This window comes from Musa acuminata, chromosome BXJ2-1, assembly GCF_036884655.1.
Source record: "Musa acuminata AAA Group cultivar baxijiao chromosome BXJ2-1, Cavendish_Baxijiao_AAA, whole genome shotgun sequence".
In the NCBI taxonomy this organism is placed as follows: Eukaryota; Viridiplantae; Streptophyta; class Magnoliopsida; order Zingiberales; family Musaceae; genus Musa; species Musa acuminata.
This window is the reverse complement of record NC_088338.1, coordinates 12,636,763-12,651,507: the sequence shown is the minus strand read 5'-3', so window position 1 is coordinate 12,651,507 and position 14,745 is coordinate 12,636,763. Positions and strand designations below refer to the sequence as shown.

Sequence of the window (14,745 nt, the reverse complement as noted above, 5' to 3'; positions counted from 1 at the left end):
TATATATATATATACATACATATATGTTAAATGGATAATGAATATTAATGTCATTAATCAGGTACATCTTTTACAACTGTTAACCTGCCTAATTAAGTGCCAAGTATTTAGTTTTGATTAACCTCTATTAAAATGTCAGGAAAGATTGGAAGCATGGAGAAATGTTCTGAGAGATTAAACCAAAAAGAGAGCAAAAATTATTTTTTAAAAAATTAAAATCTCAATCTTGCCCCATGTAAATAAATGGAGTGATGCCATTTTTCTTAAATGAATACTAGCTGTGCTATCACATACAAGTCAGCTGAGATAAACTTTTAGGGGATGGCACAAATGTAATGCTGATGGGTCTTTGTATCAAACAAGAGGAAGGGAGAATTGCAGCTTTGGCAAAGATCCAATCAAGGAGAGAAATACAGAGAAAAAAAAAATTCCCCTTGGCACATTTTATCAATAGTTAGAGACATGCAACTTCTTTTACAATGCTTTGATGAGTACAATATTACTCATCTATTTAGGGAAGCAAGTAGAATGTTGGCCCCAAAAATTACTCTTTATTTTTTGTGATCCTCTAATGAACATGATTATTTTTGTAACCAATCTGGAGGGAGGACTAGCCCCAAAAATGAACTTTTTTGTGATCCTCTAATGAACAGGACAGGTTTTGTAGTCATTTAATTAAGCAATAGATCAACTTATCTCTTGGGGATAAAAGAAAACAAAAGGGGCAATGAAGAAGCCACTGTTTGATCCCACCAAGTATGTTGCATTCATAAACAATGATTTCTTCTCAGTGGTGGCTTAATGCACATATCCATAACAGTAGTCTTCCCCAGTCTTTTCCCTCCACAATAGAGCTATGCCCTTTCCTGACTGCGTTGTGGCCCTCTCCATCATTGCTCCTTTAGAACTTTTAGATCTCCTCCTTCCTCTCCTCTCCCCTACGCTCCTCTCTCTCTCACCATCCTTCCATCTCTCTTGCTCTACTAAAAGCTCTTTGTCCAATTGGCTAGTGGCAACTTTCCCAAAAGCCTTCAAGGGCATCTCAAGTGGAGGGCCTTGGCTTCCAGTATATACTCCATTGCCCTTTGAGCCTTAGATTGGTCTCCTCCTCGTCACTCTGGAGAAATCATCTAAAGATCGCTTCTTGCTGCCGGCTCCATGGTTTAGGAGCCGAAAGATGTGTTTTTTAGATGGTAGACACACTCTTTGATCCTCTCAGACTCTTAGGTTCGTTCGATGTAGGGGGGACAATGGGTTTTTGACGTTGTGAGTCCATCTAAAGATGATGGCCTTCTTAGTTTTTGAACTGGGCTTTCTTTGGTTTCTTATTTGGCAATAACATTTTGCTCGAAGCTCTACTCTATGGGAAAAGATGCTGGCTTTGTGCCTGTTTCCCTTTGTGTTTCCTTGCTTTGGACTCGTTCTGAACCTTATGCAATCTCACTAGGCTCTCTGAGTAACTTGAGCTAGCTCTCATATATTTCTGTTGATCATAGTTGAGCAGACGAGGTGGTCTTTTGAAAATATTGTGCTTACCCTATTGTTTGTCTTTCCGAATCTTTATTCACTTTTACTTCAGTGTTTTTCCATGTTCTGCAGATTTAAAGAACCCAGCCCTTCCTATATTATGATTAGTTTTACCCGTTTTGCATGCTTTATGGCTTATCATTCTTCCAAGCAATTGCTTATTTCTCACCATCTTTGTTGCTTGGAGTTCATTTAATGAGAAAAGGAAGTAACAAGGAAAAAAATTTGCCTTTACTGATGCTGTAAACAGACTATATTTGTCTGGTAGGACTCTCGTTCAAGCATTAATTTTCTTCTATGGATCTCGATCTTCCATCTTTTCCCTTTTTTTTTAACGTGCCTTATATTTATATATATCAACTTGATTGGCATAGAAAAAGATAACTTAGATGATATTTATATGAAGCCACTTCTCATATTTTATCTGTCTATTGCTGTTTTTGTAAAGCACCTATACCTCTTGTTTCTGTTTCATGCAGGAGAGAATTGAAAATTCTACTATTTCTTCTAAGATATTATACAGGTGCTAAATTTTTTATGTTCTTTTACAAAAGTCATTAAGACGCTATATTCAGTAAGTTATTCTCTTTTCACAAGACATGGTTACATCTTAGTAAGTGTCAAAAGAAACTTTTTTTACGTATTTTATTGTGGTATTCATTCTTCATGTAATTTGTCACTTTTTTAGACTTTTGCAATGTCTGTTCATAGACTTATATGGTTTCTGATGGTTGAATATCCAATTCAAAAAACTGTGTGTACATGGTGTCTAGTTTTGCAGATTTTATTTCCTGGACATTTGATCTTGATCATGCAAATTAGAGATCAGTTTGAGGTGGGCCAAGCAAGTAAACTTTGTTAGGAAAGAAAATTTGCCTAATGAGGCACTCAGACACCCAATGCCGTCACTCAGGGTCAACACAATCGGATGAATCAGCCTTGGACATGGAGAGAAATTTATGCAATCATCTCCACTCCTATAGTACATCTCCTATCCAACCTATTGCATCAGGTGGTCAACATTCTGAATGTGCTGCTGCATACTTTTCTTGGCCGACCTCTACACTGTTACATGGTGCTGCTGAAGGCCGAGCTAATTATTTTGGGAACCTTCAGAAAGGAGTACTGCCAGCACATCTTGGCCGGCTTCCAAAAGGGCAACAGGCCACAACACTGCTTGACCTCATGACAATAAGAGCATTTCACAGCAAAATTTTGCGTCGTTATAGTCTAGGTACAGCAATAGGCTTTCGCATCAGAAAAGGTACATTTACAAATATCCCAGCAATTCTTGTATTTGTTGCTCGGAAAGTTCATAGAAAATGGCTCAGCCACAGTCAGTGTCTACCATCTGCTCTTGAGGTAAACAATAGTCTGTTTTTCTGGTACTTTGTTGTAATATGATGTAGGAGTTGTTTGTCATTTTAACTGTGCTACTGTATGTATCACTATTTGCTTGACTTTTTGGTTTCTTTATGTGCTTATGGAGTTTCACTACAACCTGTTACATTTGAGTGATCTATTCTTACTAATGCAGTTTACTTTTACGGTGAACAGGGACCAGGGGGTGTGTGGTGTGATGTGGATGTGGTAGAATTCTCTTACTATGGTGCACCAGCACCGACTCCTAAGGAGCAACTGTATAATGAGCTCGTGGATGGCCTACGTGGAAGTGATCCATGTATAGGTTCAGGTTCTCAGGTACTACCGCAGTTATCCTGCTTCTATATGTTCTAAATTAAAGGTCTGACTGATGTAATTGATTTATGTGAACATAGAAATGCACCCTGTTTCCCGTTTAGTGCATAATGTCTATGATTTTGTAAACTTCAGGTAAATAATGTTGATACTGTCTTGTTTATGAATTTCGTTTGTTATGTAAAATCACTCTAACATTGTGAATGGTGAGCTAAATATCATTGCATCAGATGCATAAAAACTTTTTTCATCTATCAGTGAGATATTAGTTCTATACTGCTCTTGTGCATGCATTTCCTTGGTCTTATTTTGCTCTAGTAAGCTGCCATATGAGTTTTCAGCATTTGGCTGCTAGTTAGGTGAAATAATTGCAAGTCTTTTCCAAGTGTTGCTGTAAATTATTATTTCAGAGGATAATTTGACTGCTTTTGTTGAATTTAAGAAGTTGTTTGAATGCCTTTAACATTAGTGGACCAATTTGTCTATTCTGGTTGATGAATCATGTATGACAAATTCTATTATCAACTTGGTTGCATACGTCTGCATATTCACAAGTATGCCTAAATTTTGTAAAATAAGATTAGCTAGTTAGTAATTGCTACCATGTCTATCTCAAATGTTAGCCGGAGAAAGTGGCTAGACTCTTTAGTTACCAGTGTCCAACAAACTATCTGGTGGCTAACCTCCTTTTTCACTTGGTCTAGACAGAGATCGGTGACTTTTTAAAACCATGTAAATTATAGTTACATGTTTGCTTATGCTCAATCTTAATAGTTTACCATGATTGAGGAATTGAACCTGACTTACGATCTTGTAAAGCAAGATTCTAAGTCTTGTGTACTGCTGCCATGCTAAATTGGGTAGTTATATTCATTGGCATTGCATAGTAATGTGTTGAGACTATATTTATGTATGTATGTATGTATGTATGTAAATTGTGGACCAATCAATTCTGGAAGGTTGGAGCTCTACACTTATATGGTGTCATTTTATAGAGGAGATTGGGTGCCAGTTGGCAAAAGCCTTGGGATTGGGTTCTAAAAACCAGCTATCAAGCCCCTTGTCAAGGAGCTTTCAAGTTCATCAAAATGCTTGACCCTTGAAGAAACAACCATCTTTAACGATTACCTAAATTATGTCTTTAAATGTCTCTTGGTTAACATGTCTTATTTCCTGTAGATCTAGGGATTGCTAACATAAAGGGGCATTGCCCAATTGCATACTCACTGTATTGCAACAGTTTGCTTAAGTCTTGGTATGAGTTAGCAATATAAATTGGCTCATATTGCTTGGCATGAGGCTGGAACCTTGCCAGACTTATGGGTGTTCCACCAAGAACAGCTATAGGATTGATAAAACAAATTACGATCCTTGATACACACACACACATATATATATGTATGTATGTATATATGTATATATACATATATATATATATATATATATATATATATATATATATATATATATGTATGTATGCATATATATATGCATACATACATATACATACATATATATGCATACATACATATATATATAAATATATATACGAGGAATCTGTCTTTTGATCATCATTATGTAGAACAAGGTTTTTAAAACCGAACCGTACTGCCCAATATGGGCGATACGTACTAGTTTGTTGGAGGGGTGTACTTACATTATTAGCAATATAAATTGGCTTATATTGCTTGGCATAAGGTTGGCACCTTGCTAGACATATGGGTGTTCCACCAAGAACAGCTATAGGATTGATAAAACAAATTGTGATCCTTGATGGTATATATATATGTATGTATGTATACATACACACACACATATATATCAAGGTTCGTAATTTCGTACTGTGCTGGAGTATCGAGCTTAGCTTGGTCTTGTACGGTATAAGTATATCGAACGATATATTCTAGTGTATCGCTCAGTATATAAATATATAAATAATAAAAAAGTTAAAAAATAAAAAAAGGGGCGATGTTGCCTCGTTTCTTCTGCTCGGTTTCTTCTCCCCGTGAAGCTTCTCCTTGTGCGGATGAGGAGAAGTCACCGACAACGTCGAGGCCTTGTCGCGTCAGACAAGGAGGCGACATCTCATCTGCGATGTCCGGCGAGGGAGGGCGACGATGGATCGGGATCGTCGAGGGAGATCGGCATCGGATCTTCAGGTTCTCCTTTTTCTTCTCTCTCTTCTTCCTTCTCCCTCGACTAATATCACTTAGTAGCGGGCGGCGACGATCGAAATTGATCGTCACTGATCGATTTTGTGGTAACGGGGCAGAAACAGCCCCAATCAACGGTAGCAGGCGATATCATTTGAAATTATATATATATATATATACACACACACACACACGAGGTCATTGTCTTTTTATCATCATTATGTAGAACAGGATTTTTAAAACCGAACCGTACCACCCGGTATGGGCGGTACGTACCAATCCATCAGCAAACCGGTACACGGACCGTTAGCAGACTGGTATGCGGACCGCTCACTACCAGGCAGTGTCATTGATATAGCCCCGTATCGGATGATACAGGGTTGTATCGAGTGGTAACGGTTGAAATTTTGACCGTTTTCACTAGATACATGTCGGTAACAGTCGAAATCAATCGTTACCATCTGTAATAGTGCTCCAACACAAAAATTTGCTTCCTTTGCTTTGCCCTTTTCACAGAAAGAGAGGGAGAGAGAGGAGAACAAGCGACAGACTGAGCGCAATATAGAGAAGGAAGAGTCGAGAATGGAGAGGCTTTCGGAGCTCTGCATTGCTCATGCCATTTCCCTTACGTCGCCCCGGGAGGCATGCCGCTTATCCACCATCTTGACCACCTTCCATGTCGTCGCGACCTCTGACACCATCTGTGCCCGCTTGTTGCCCGCCGCTTGAAGAAGCCCTCGCGAAAGAAGAAGATGCCTCCCTCCAACCTCAACTCCTCCTCTTTTGGTCCTGTCGCAACCCCCGTCCTAGCGACATTGTCGGACGATGGAACTCGACCCAGCGTTGCCTTTGTAAATCGCCTCATTTCGGTGACTGAGGATGGCTGTTCGCCATTGCTCATTTCTACTGAGATGGATAGTAAGAGGTTAAAGACAGGGCTGGGGAAGGGTTTTATGCCCTTTTTAGGCGTACTGCTCGGTACCCTGTATTGAACCATACCGAGCTTTACACTAGTATGGTACGAGATTAAAAACCTTGATGTAGAATATGTAGAAATGACAATATGCTGCTTGTTTCCAGCATATTGACATTTTTTTAATTGCCTCTGATCCATATGTATGTTTATACTTCTTTTCGTGCTGTATTATGATGGCAGTATCAGATTTATGATTTTTGCTCTTATATGCAGGTTGCAAGCCAAGAAACATATGGAACTTTAGGTGCTATTGTGAAAAGTCGAACAGGTAACAAACAAGTTGGTTTTCTCACAAACCGCCATGTTGCAGTTGATTTAGATTACCCTAACCAGAAGATGTTTCATCCTTTACCACCTAATCTTGGACCTGGGGTCTATTTGGGCGCTGTTGAAAGGGCAACATCTTTCATCACAGATGACGTTTGGTATGGGATCTATGCTGGAACAAACCCAGGTAATATAGTTCAAAATTATTTTTTTTGTAATTGCATGGAGTTAAACATCTCTAATTTTCAGATCTTTGAATATCCGTTTCGGTATCTATTGCATATCTTTCTAAGACCAGAAAGTTACTAGTGGTTGTTAAATGCCTTTCTAGAATCTCGTTTATGCATATAGGATAAACTAACAAAATCCTGCAAAAATGTTTATTAGATTATGTAATGATGAACAATCTGTAATATTCATTAGTAACATGAAACCCGGTCAGCATGGATTGGAAGATCAACCCAAATAGATTCTCTGTTACCTTTTACTGAGGGTATATTACAACTGATCACTTTGTTACATGGTTGATCATCTCTCTTGGTTCTTATACTTACTAGTTGAATGATGTTCTGATTCCCAACATACCTCTTACCTCGTGAGACACCTGCAGAAACTTTTGTGCGAGCAGATGGGGCTTTTATTCCCTTTGCTGATGACTTTGATGTGGCCTGCATCACCACTACAGTGAAAGGATTGGGTGAGATTGGAAATGTTAAGGTTACAGATCTACAATCTCCAATCAACAGCTTAATTGGGAGACAAGTGGTGAAGGTTGGGAGAAGCTCTGGTTTGACAACTGGCATTGTAGTGGCCTATGCTCTAGAGTATAATGATGAAAAAGGAATATGCTTCTTAACAGATTTCCTTGTTGTGGGTGAGAACCAACAAACATTTGATCTGGAAGGTGATAGTGGGAGTCTCATAATTCTGTCAGGACAAGATGGGGAGAAGCCACAGCCTATAGGGATCATTTGGGGTGGAACGGCCAACCGTGGAAGATTGAAGCTTAAAAGTGGTCAAGGTCCTGAGAACTGGACTAGCGGAGTTGACCTAGGTCGTCTTCTTGATCTTTTGGAACTTGATCTTATAACTACAAGCGAAGGACTTCAAGGTTTGCTCTTCTGGCTTAATCACGAGCTGTTAGATATTGTGTCATATTGCAACACCATCTCTCTTATTTCCGTGCTTTGAAACATTTGTTTTTACTTTTCCTTCATCTTGATTAAAGATGCACTACGGGAACAAAGATTTGCTTTAGCAGCAGCAATCAATTCCACAGTTGACGATTCATCTCCTACAGCATGCACCTTTCCAAATGAAAAGATGGATGAGATATACGAACCTCTAGGCATTAACCCTCAACATTTTCCTCCTGAAGGTGCTTCTGGTTCAGAGATCAGACCCTCTTTTACAGGCGTTGAATTTCAGGTGGATACCATTGAGGTGGTAAAGAATGTTGAAGAGCATCAGTTCATCCCAAACTTCATCAGCATGTCCCCAGTGCGTCGGACTCAAGAAGACAGCCCAGAAAGGAAGAACTTATCTGCACTTGGGAACTCATCTGATGAAGATCTTTGTGTTTCTCTATATTTAGGGGACCGAGAACATAAAAGACAGCGTTCTGATCCTAAATTGAACCCTGATTTACCACAATGAAGTAGATCTGATTTTGTGGGGCTGATTATGTAGCTGCTAACAACTTCCTGGTAGTATTTCCATATGATATGCAGTTGCAGCAAATGCACGCAGAGGAAGCTTTTTAGGCTTTGAACATGAGCTGAATTTTCAAAGAACCAGTCTTTGCTTTGCAGAAGAGAAGCCAGAGTCAGCATTCTTTCAAACTGTCTTTACTCATGACTATAGTTCGGACATGTTATGGATTAGCAGTGTGCAAGGTCAGTCATCCAACTACTCGGTGGCCATGCAATTTTGTATGTTCAAATGAATTACAGGTGTCTTGACCCTGAAATATATATGAGACAATGTCAATGGATATCTTTGAGTCTACCTTCTTATCTTAAGTTTCTCTTTAATATATTTATGTATAGGAAAACTCAGTGTGAGTAGTACTTTCCTTTCTCTTCTCTTCATGTCTGTCAATGCTGCGATTGTTAGATGCTTCTAATTTTTCTTCATAAGTAAGCGGTATGTTTTAGATGGTTGTTAAATATCTGGAAATATGGTTCATTTACATGGGTGCATTTTCCAATGGCTCATTTAACGAATTACTGGCTTTTCTAGCTGCTTAATAACTGAAACAGGCTGAAGTGGTTATTAATCAATGTGAGAACTTGAATATTCTGGAGTGTATGTGAACTACTTAGAGGTTTTTTAGTACATTTTGCATAGACAAATTTACACTGAAGATTGTGGGAAACAAGTTTAATAAGTGTTGATAGAAAATTTCATATTACTTGTGTTTCTAATATTCATGGGATGATCTACTAGAATTCAGAGGCATCATTTAGTTTGTTAATTATCATCAGTAGAGTACCTAGTATTGGTTGTATTACTGCAACAGAGTATTGGGTATTTCTTGCTCTACTATTGACATCTGTGACTCTAACCCTCTAAGGTGACCCAATCAATGTCCTTTTTCTAGTGATGCTGTTAAAAACAACTTTATTTGAGTCTAATCTTCATTTACAAAGAATTGATTAGTAATTTATAAGAATGATTGCCTGTAGATGTCAGATTTTAACTAGGGGCTAAATGATGCTTTCTTGTCCATAATCAAATTATAGGTAATTTAGAGGACAGTCAATAACTTTCTTTTTGCTTTGTTTTAAAGACAACAGTCTTTGGCTTAGTGAGACAACTATGGTCATATACAAGAGATAAAATTGTAGATTGAATCTTGGAGGATTGTTATCGTACTTAACCAACCAATAAAGAAATATTCACACAGTGCACGACAAGTATACTATTGTTGAAAATCATTAACCCCCTTCTGTCATAGCTGCTATGCAAACTTTGCTTTTCTGATAGCATCTTTGGGAAGTTCATATCTGTTGTGTAAGTTATCGATCTTGCTGGATGAGTTATCTTTAAGCTCAATTCATCATCTGTAATATATTAGTTTCATTTCTCTTAACAGCTTTCTTGTTATGAAGGATGGCTTTCGTTTAAGATTATTTTCCTTCACTGACTGATCTATTATTATTTGAGAGAAAGACAGGAGGGGGGTATTGTACATCTTAAATTGAGGAAAACTATGTAGGTTCCCTTATTTCTGGTATATTTATATTGTTGACTCCTCTCCTATAAGAGGAAGCTGTGTCCGCTATTCGCTCCTGATCAAACCCCATTCTCTTTGTTGGCTTGTTGTAGTTGGCTTTTCTCCTTTCCAGTATACAGTTTGCTATTTTGTGACTAATTAAGTTATGGAGCTGTTGTTGAGGAAGGATAGAATAGATATCATCAAGCTAATTAAGGGAGTTGGAGGGCGATCCAGGTGACCTTTGATTAATGTAGGATGGCATATTTTGACTGTGAGCTTCTAAATATTCACAAGTTATGCATGTAAAAATCAGTTTCTTTTTGGTATATGTTCTGTAATGTAAACCTGTCATGTTCTTTTGATTATTACATTTAGAGTAGAGGTACTAAAAGCAAAGCACTTTTATGAGTTTGCATCAGTAGTCACTCTTGACATCTTTTTTTTTTTCCTTTGTGAAGAGGAACTCTCTTTGTATTGGATGTGAAACATTTGAGTAATCTCTAAGTTTTTCATAGAAAAGTTTAGTTAAATAGTGAAAGAAAGAGTGGTAGTTAAGAGTTTTTGAGAACTTCCCATATATGTTTATTAGCAAAATGTACTATTCTGGCCATTTTAACGAAACAATGGAAAATAAATGAAAAACAATCTTGTGATAGCTCCTTTTCTGTCCGTGACAGCCATTTATCCATCAACCATAAGGTCTTTCTGAATTGTGTCTAGGATCATAGTCCTTGTACATAAGACCAAAGTTAGATCATAGTTTTTCCTTTTAGAAATTCATATTTTGAATCTCTCTCTCTCTCTCTCTCTCTCTCCTCTTTGTAGAGCTTGTATAATTTGGGAAGGTCATGCTGTGCATGACCTCTAACTACTTCTGCCGGTCTTCAGAACTATGGTTCACTCTTTTCCATATGGTTAGTGGAAGAACCTTCTATTCTGTTGGTGGTAAAACTCCAAGGTTTGGGGAAACAGCAATCCTACATAGCATAACTTTGAGATTTTTTTTTTCTTTTTCTTTTTTGCAAAGTTGCTTTCAGATCCCATCTTTGAGACATATATATGTATTATGTATATATCAAGCTTCTTGTCTGTCTAAAATAATTCATTGTATTGAAGTTCCTTCCCTGTTTGAGGCAAATTCCTTTCTTGTCAGAAACCTTAGTAGTTGACCAGATTGAATTCAATACCTTTAACATGAAATGCTGCAAAGTTTATCATATCTTTGGAATCCCACCCTGCTCTCTGAATCAAGAGTACTGTGGCAGAGTTCTTGAGTGCCTTACAAAGTTATCAGTCAAATGAGCTGCACAATCCACCTTGCCTGACTCTAGCCTGTTTATCTCAACCATCCTCTGCATTTTCACCCATTTTTTTATGCTCAAAATTGCTGAATCAGATTTGAACCTTGCTTGGCACATCCAACTTTAGTTTCTTAGATTTAGCACTTTTATGCTCACCGGATGGTAATGAAGATATTTGGTTTGTGGACATGCTTTTGGATTAGGTATATATTTGTCGGTCAACAATGGTTCTAATATATGTTTCTTAAGAGGACTTCTTGCTGCTATTTATGTATCTTGGTCTACTTGTTTCATTGTGATAAATGCCCAAAGATAGATAATGTAGTGGAAGAATGACAATTATGCAGCTACCGAAAGCCGATGGATATTGTAATAATGATTGTAGGATGTGTATTAGGAGCTTTGTGTTTGTTTTGTGTCGGGTTGAGGGGCAACAAAAAGAGTTTAAGAAACTTATATCGAGACTCGGTGGCTTCATTCACTGCTTGATTTCTTTGTAAGTTGTTATTATCTTAGCCTTGCAAACCCCCATGAAATCACAAAGGTGTGCGTGCAGACATGGGAAGTCATTTTAGGATGCCAATGGCAATCAAAGCATATATATATATATATAGCAGGGATAGACAGCACATGATTGCTTGTTTAGCGTGGATATGTTATCAAGTGAACTGTTGCACCAACTCCCACTGTTATACTACCTGTTTGTCATCTTTAACATGTACTACTTCCAAAAGAAGAGGGACATTTCTTGTGGGCATGAAGATGATGATGATATTTCATTATGGGCTTTTATCTTTTTGCTGAATTCATCATGTTTGCTCACTGTTCATGATGATCATTTAACTAAGAAATGAATTTAAAAGGCAAATTAAGAAGATTTCCAAACAAGAATATTACTAGAAACCTTTGTTAGATGTCTTTTGCAAGAAAGATACGTAGAACTTATGTTCATCCTTTCTCATCTCAACATTCATGATTTCATGTTAAGACTTAACATCTGCATAGCCTTAACTATGAGCTTCTGTTAGGATATAGTTCAAAGCTAAGAGACCAGAGTTTAAATCTCAAAAATAAGCACTCTATAAAAAAATATAAGTTAAGACTGCAGGTTTTATTTATAGTTTCACTAAAGTCTTCTTATATGTCTGTATTATATCCTTTCTTGCATCCCAAATGCTATTGCCAAATCTCTTCTATTAGTCTACTTAACATATATTTACACCTAATTCTTTATGTATGAAAATATATTTTTCTTGTTTACTCTACATCTCAATGTTTTCATCTCAACAACAAAAACTGCTTCTTCATTGGGCACACTGCACATATGAAACAAGACATAGTAGGAAAATTCTTACCTCAAATTTTATGATTGATTTCTTCCAAAATGTATGTGAGATGCTCTCCATAGCTAACGAAGACAGGTGAAGAGGAAAAGTCAGTAGCATAAACTATAGAGAGGAAATTAAAGAAGCAAAAAGATCAAACAATTTTTTGTGAGCCTTCTATGCAATTCAGCCTTCTGTTGGTGAGTGAGTGATTGAAACTGCCAGATGATCTGATGGAGTCAAACCCAAAAGAAGTCTTCCTCTCTCTCTCTCTCTCTCTCTCTCTCTCTCTCTCTCTGTGGGCATAGAGGGGGTACATCTTTAGAGCTTTTGGTATGTTTAATGATTCCTATGGTGTTGATCCTTGTGCCTTGTTGGTGGGAGATGGTGATTTCAAAGAATGTAGCACTCACTAGTCTCTACAGCTAATCTTCCTACACCTATCATCCTGTTCTTCAATTACCCACTGTAGATGCTCATGGTAGCTTCTGCGCCATGAATGGACAACCCTGGATCCATGACCAGATCATGCTGGCAGCTTCAACCTCTCACACCAACAAATCAAACTTAAGCCAAGAGCTGGGAGGGACAAGAGAAGTAAAGACAACAAGCAGATGGAAAGATACATGGAAGAGATGAACAAACAGGTAGGTGGGAAAGCAGATGCTGTGCATGGTGGTGGTCATAAGCTGCTTTCATCATCCCTACCCTCCACATTCATATAAATGCACCCATTCACTTGGTCCCTTGTTACAGTCTGTCACGGTAACTCTCACTAGATATTGATAAGAAGCATCCAGTATGACAATATTATGTTAATGGATATGATCAATTTTTCTTAAGGATAAACGATGAATACGAGATTCAATCTCATAATCTTACTATCAACAATCAAATTTCTTACAAATGAAGTTAGATAACATCCTCTAAAAATTTATAACAAATCTATTATAATCCTGATCTATAGTAACTAAGTTAGATAGCATCATAAATTATGAAAGTTTATGAGTGAGTCGAATACATCATCAAATCAATATATTCCATACTTATTTATTATAGATGAGGATTATAATATATTTATTATTGGACAATCATATATTCATGCCCAGAGTTTGGTCAAGTGGTAGACATGTAATATAAGGTAATATAGTAAATTGCGAAGGATGACTTATTACTTGCACAATTCCATAATAACGGTTAACAATTCTAAGAGAGAATTCATTATTTTTAATTTTTAATTAAAATTATACTAGATGGTTTTCCTATATATATATATATATATATATATGTGTGTGTGCATATAATTAATGCTAATAACTTAGGCTATCTATAGACTATCTACCCATTGCACTGTTTTGTTCCACGGTGGTCACTGTTACCTCCAAATGAGAACCCTCCTGAAACATAATACCCCATATTTGTCAACCCACACAGTGTTGCAGCTTGTCTTGTTCCGAGCAACTTCTGTGGGAAGGTCGCCTTGTACGTCCTTAAATGATACATTTGCTCAAACAAGTAATTGGCAGGTTTAGACGCTTCCCAGTCATGTCGTAGTATGAGATGAGATGCATCACTCAGTTACACTAAGCTCCGCATGGCAATTTGCTCGGTCTCTTGTGCATGGTGGGATGTGATAGGAGGCAGCTGTGTGGATTTGTCTTCTTCCCTAGGGTGGTTCCACATGCCTGGCTGCTCCTTATACTGCAGCAGGATGTGTCCTCCTCAGTCCTTTGCTAATCCAAAGCTCTATCCATTCGTAAAATATTAATCTTCTAAAAAAAATTAAAAAAAAATAAATAAATAAAATTAATTTGGGATCTAATCATTTCAATAAATACTTGATAGATCATAGACAATATAAATCATAAACATAAATTTCATAAGTTATGAAAGATCATATGACAAAGAGTCCAAGGTGATCCGTCACGATCAACCAGCTCTAGACACTATTATAACGGTCCATCCAACCATGTATCACCTGGGTAGCTCCTGAGTATTGTGCTGGCTGACACTCTGTACCACTCTGCGAAACTAGAAACCCCCCAAAATGACTACTTAGATAGTCTGTTTTTGGACAGTTTTACCTCTACGCGATGACTACACACAATCTACGTTTACAAATGTGAAATAACAATAAAAGTCAACCAAAATAAACTTGTTAAACCTAGTGCAAGCTCTATAAATGCTGAGCAAAGCATGAACAAAACCGAAAGATATGGACATATATAACAATTACACTAAATACTCTGTTTATAATTTTGTCTATGATATTCTTCCC

The 14,745-nt window shown here is 37.4% G+C and overlaps 1 protein-coding gene across 3 annotated transcripts; it reads left to right on the top strand.

Moving 5' to 3' along the window:
- The first annotated feature begins 827 nt into the window (after window positions 1-827).
- Window positions 828-8,628, top strand: LOC135598969 (protein NARROW LEAF 1-like). Of its 3 annotated transcripts, none has more exons than XM_065093530.1 (6): window positions 828-1,193; window positions 2,309-2,889; window positions 3,085-3,228; window positions 6,568-6,808; window positions 7,232-7,732; window positions 7,850-8,628. In XM_065093530.1, the coding sequence occupies exons 2-6, from the start codon at window positions 2,407-2,409 to the stop codon at window positions 8,275-8,277; spliced, it is 1,797 nt and encodes a 598-aa protein (XP_064949602.1). In that variant the 5' UTR covers window positions 828-1,193; window positions 2,309-2,406; the 3' UTR covers window positions 8,278-8,628. The 3 variants fall into 3 exon arrangements, with proteins under 3 accessions (XP_064949602.1, XP_064949600.1, XP_064949601.1); XM_065093528.1 differs by having other exon boundaries at window positions 2,301-2,889; XM_065093529.1 differs by having other exon boundaries at window positions 828-1,227; window positions 2,301-2,889.
- Window positions 8,629-14,745: the final 6,117 nt, after the last annotated feature.

Excerpts from the sequence above, each read along its gene's own strand:
- LOC135598969 (XM_065093530.1), top strand. The coding sequence starts at position 2,407 with ATGAGGCACTCAGACACCCAATGCCGTCACTCAGGGTCAACACAATCG. Across the intron at positions 2,890-3,084 it reads GTCTACCATCTGCTCTTGAG|GGACCAGGGGGTGTGTGGTG; the intron begins GTAAACAATAGT and ends TACGGTGAACAG. Across the intron at positions 6,809-7,231 it reads CTATGCTGGAACAAACCCAG|AAACTTTTGTGCGAGCAGAT; the intron begins GTAATATAGTTC and ends AGACACCTGCAG.